General features: G+C 37.5%; 1 protein-coding gene across 1 annotated transcript; it reads left to right on the top strand.

Annotated features, from left to right (window-relative positions):
* Positions 1–1,746, top strand: LOC137952553 (cytochrome P450 CYP82D47-like). The gene is made up of 2 exons (XM_068799636.1): positions 1–1,002; positions 1,123–1,746. Exons 1-2 carry the CDS (start codon positions 1–3, stop codon positions 1,744–1,746), a joined length of 1,626 nt encoding a protein of 541 aa, XP_068655737.1.
* The last annotated feature ends 3,378 nt before the right edge of the window (positions 1,747–5,124 follow it).

Below are 5,124 nucleotides of genomic sequence, written 5' to 3'. Positions count from 1 at the left end.
ATGGCTTCCTCAGCTTTTAAATACGAGAGCACTTGGCTGCATCTTCCATTCGTATATAGAGCCAAGGAAATGGAGATGGAATTGCTTTTATTAAAGCAAGTTATCGTTCTTGGCCTCTCCTTACTATTCTTCAGTACTCTGTGGAGATATTCAACCAAGGGTAGGAAGAATGGGCCACCGGAAGTTCCAGGACGGTGGCCGCTAATAGGTCACCTTCACACGCTTGGCGGTAACCAGCAGCCTCTGGTTAGAACGCTAGGAGCCCTAGCGGACAAATATGGCCCCTTGATCACTGTCTGGATTGGCGTCCATCCGACTGTTGTGGTGAACAGTTCGGAAATGGCCAAGGAGTGCTACACCACCAGTGACAAACACCTCGCTACTCGCCCACTGACTGCTGCCGGCAAGTTTCTGGGTTACGATTACGCAGTTTTGGCCTTTACACAGTATGGCCCGTACTGGCGTGAGGTCCGCAAAATAGCCACTCTCCACCTTCTGTCGGCTCGACAACTCGATTTGCTCAATCATGTTCGTGTCGGAGAGGTCGATCTCTCCATAAAAGATTTGTACAAACGATGGAAAGAAAACAAGCAAGCTCCCGTCAAAGTTGACATGGAAGGGTGGTTTGGAGACTTGGTCTTCAACAACGTGGTCATGGCGGTGGCCAGTAAAAGATACTCAGGCACAAATGCATCAGGAGATGAGATCTTGGCGAGCAGGTTCCGTAAATTGATGAATGATTTCTCTGCTCAGGGTGGTGATCCTATTCCATCTGATGCGATTCCTATTCTTGAGTGGTTTGACATAGGTGGTAAAATAGGTGCCATGAAGAAGACGTTTAAGGAGTTGGACTCCATATGTTCTATCTGGTTGAAAGAACATCAACGCCGGAGGCTCTCCGGTATGCATGGAATTGATCAAGATTTTTTCGATGTGATGTTGACGAATAAATTTCAAAATCATGAGTATGATGCAGACACGATTACAAAGGCTACGTGTTTGGTAAGACTGGCTTACTCCCTCAGTTACCCTTTTTTTCTTTTTTTAATTTTTTTTTTAATTTATCATGGTTGCAGTCAATTCGTCTGCTGAAAATTAATGTTATTTTGGTTCGTCCTGCAGTCACTGGTTTTAGCTGGGACTGATACCTCTTCCATAACCCTGACTTGGGCTCTTAGTCTGTTATTGAACAATCGTCATGCGTTGAAAAAAGCTCAAGAGGAGCTCGTCACCTTCGTTGGCAAAGACAGAAAAGTGATCGAAGAAGATATCCAGAACCTCCCTTACCTCCAAGCCATCATAAAAGAAACAATGCGCCTATACCCTCCAGCTCCACTTGCAGTGCCGCATGAAGCCATCGAAGACTGTTCTATTGGTGGATTCAGAGTTCCTGCCGGAACCCGTGTTCTAATGAATCTGTGGAAAATACAGAGAGACCCACGTCTGTGGACTGAACCCAACAAGTTCCTGCCAGAGAGATTTCTCACGTCAAATTCAGATATTGATCTAAGAGGACAACATTTTGAACTCATTCCTTTCGGGTCAGGTCGACGAGTGTGCCCAGGGATGTCTTTCGCACTCAAGGTTGTCCACTTGACTCTCGCTCGTCTCCTTCATTCATTTGATGTGGAGACACCGTTTGGTGAATTGGTGGACATGACCGAGACCCCAGGACTCTCAATACCTAAAGCCACTCCTCTTGAAGTTCTTCTAAGCCCACGTCTCCCAAGCAATCTTTATCTCTAGTTATTGAGTATTATGAAACTGTATAAGGTTCATTAGAAGCTCTACTCAATCATCTATGTTTCTAGAGCGGCTGGAAGTTTCGAAAGCTATATATGTTTTATCATGCAATATAGGACTTATTTTGTTAAGTTTGAGTTAATTAGAGAGATATAAGGAGATTAAGGTTTATTAGTCATTTTGGTCATAGGTATTTTATTTCCTTTATCAACGATTTTAATAGGTGTACTTGGATTGACCTTCTTAAGGAGAAATCTGAGGCTTTTGATGTATTCAAACTTTTCTTTAATGAAATAAAATCAGTTTACTGCTTCATTTCATATCTTGCGTACTGGTAATGGGTCGGGGTTCATGAGTCATAAATTTCAAGTCTTTTGTCAAGAACATGGAATTCTTCAACAGACATAGTATATACCCCTCAGCAAAATGGCATAGTTGAACGTAAGAATTGCCATTTACTGGAGGTAGCTAGGACAATGATGATACATAAGCATGTGCCCAAGCCTTATTAGGGTGATGTTATTCTTACAACCTATTTCTTGGTTAATAGAATGTCTTCGTCTATGTTAGAAGAAAAAATTCATATAAAAATTCTTTGGCCGTATGGGCCATTATTTGCTATTTATACCCACATGTTTGGATGTGTTTGGTTTGCTCATGTATTTGGGTCTTCCAAGGATAATTGTCCCTTCGAGCAATTAAGTGCGTATTTTTGGGGTACTCTCATACACAGAAGGGGTACAAATATTTTTGCCCATCCACTAGAAAAATATTTGTATCTACTGATGTTACTATCTTTGAGGATACACTATTTTTTTCATTTGTGTGTCTTTACCTTCTGATCTTGTTGTCTCACTTGGACAAGGGGGGGGGGGGGGGGGGGAGGGGGTTTAGTCAACAAACTGAAAATTTGATCTTCATCTTTATTTTATACATCTACATGATCTTCATCTTCGAAATGGGGGTTAGTGTGGACAACTTCATCTTTGAAATCTTCAAAATAGGATGTTAGTGTGGACAAGTTCATCTTCATCTTCATCTTCGAAATTTAAAACCATTGATTTTATTAATTATAATAATAAGTTGATTAAACCAAGTGTTTGAGTTAACAATATTTTAATTACCACTATTAAATCACTAATACAATAGAGTAAATAAAAAAATAAATATGATTAATGAATAAAAAGTATTATATTAATAACATAAGATAGATTTTTTGCATGGTATTAATTAATAATATATTTTGACAAAATTAAAAGTAATTAATTAATCAAATGCATACTTTAATTATATTTTATTTACCAGAGACTTAAATATGAAGTTTAATATAGTAATAAAATTGAAAAAAATAATAAATAAATACATATACAACTTTATTAATAACCGAAAAAAATTATTCAAATAACGAGTTCGTGCCTTTAATATTAAAATCAACAAGTTACAAGTTTAGTACATATAAATGACGTATGTTCAAAAGTAGTAAAATATAACCATCATTTATCGTTCCACATGGAATTCGATATGGCATCTCTAAATTGTGCGGCTCTTGTGGATTCTAATGCACTCTGCCTCCGAATGTTTGTTACTTGGCTACCCACATCCTCAAGATCATCGCAATCGTCACTGTCTGTATCATCCATTGCACCTAATTGGACCGCATCACTTCCTCCACCGAGCTCACCACCCGAATCATCATGTTCATCTTCAAATATATCATCATAATCTTTTGCACATATATAATTGTCCAATATGCAACAAGCATGTAAAATTTTCACCTGGATCTTAAAATAAAATGGAGGAGTGCCATTTAACATTTGAAATCGAGCTTTTAAAGCACCAAAAGTTCGCTCAATAATATTTCGTAAAGATGAATGTCTTTGGTTGAATAATTCTTTTTCATTTCTAGCAATATTATCTCCAAATTCTTACAGATCATATCGGGTTCCTCGATATGGAGCCAAAAATCCCAGAAGATTTGCATAACCAGCATCGACTAGATAATATTTTCCTATAATAGAAATTATATACCACATAAAATAATTGAAGATAAAATAGATAAAAAATGATTGCATAAAAATATATTACTTACCTTCAGGTACAAAGATTTTATCTCGACGAGTCAATGCGTTTTTCAGTACACGGGAATCAGCTGCTGACCCCTCCCATCCAGCAAGTACAGAAGTGAATTGCATATCAAATGAACATGCTGCCATCACATTTTGTGAGAGATAGCCTTTTCTATTCCAAAACCTTGGTTGATCTTCAAGTGGAATGTTGACTTTGATATGAGTTCCATCAATAGCTCCAATACAATCCTAATTATACATTTTCAATTAATATTGACTAACTTTGTATATTAATCTAAAATTATTTAGTTATAGGAAGTGATGTTACCTTGAAGTAGGGATAAAACATTGAATTGGTTAAAATCTTTGAGTGTGTGCGTTCTGAAGGCCGTTTGACGTAATCATAGTGAAGTTTGAGGATTGCATCCAACACCTTGTTGAAATACTTACTTATGGTCCAGTTTGATCTATCAAACATCTCTGTTGTGACACTATACGCTTGTCCTTGACCAACAGTTAGGAGGAAATATGCAAGTTGTTCTTCAACTGAGATGGTCTTTGTGGAAGAGAAAAACCCTTTACTAGTAAGTATATCTACCAATTTGCGAAATACCAGTTGGTTCATCCTGTAAACTTTTTGAAATTTAGCTGGTGATTTGTCAAGTGCCTTTTGCAAATACAATGGACCCTTCATCCCACAAGAACGTGGTACACGTCTGTTGCAATGGTACAGATAGTATCTTCCCATGGCGATAAACAAAGTTGTGAATGCAACCATAGTTGCAACCTTTTCATCGGCTGTCATAGTATCCATGGAAATCCACAAATTCAATCGCCTAAAAGTCATAAACACAAGTAAACATCAATCTTCAATCATAACCTATTTGCAATCACACCAATAAACAACCATATTCATCCACATTCCCACATCCTATATTCAATCACATCCCTATGCAACCATATTCATTTAATCGTCCACATCCATACTCATCTACCATATTTATCCATGCAATATATAAACACAACAACATATCAAATTTAAATACAAACCATACTAATAAGTCTTGCAACGTCATAATTCAAATATCATACCTAATACACAACAATATTCCAAAAGAATAGTGTATTTATAACGAATTACAATTAGTTTTCAAAAAAAATTAAAGCCACTTGACCCACTCTTCCACTGTCATCTCCGTAAACATGACCTTCTTACTTGGCGTATCCAACCATGAAGGAGCGCGAAACTTCAATTTTGTAGGCAAGTCTGGGATTTCCCTAAGGGCTTTGACCCAATCTCTTTCAATAGCGTCTT

Source organism: Aristolochia californica, unplaced genomic scaffold (genome assembly GCF_029961685.1).
Source record: "Aristolochia californica isolate CCGP_79_NKW_82.1479 unplaced genomic scaffold, dmAriCali1.0.hap1 SCAF_16, whole genome shotgun sequence".
In the NCBI taxonomy this organism is placed as follows: domain Eukaryota; kingdom Viridiplantae; phylum Streptophyta; class Magnoliopsida; order Piperales; family Aristolochiaceae; genus Aristolochia; species Aristolochia californica.
The sequence above is the reverse complement of the archived record's forward strand: the minus strand, read 5'-3'. Positions and strand labels throughout refer to the sequence as shown.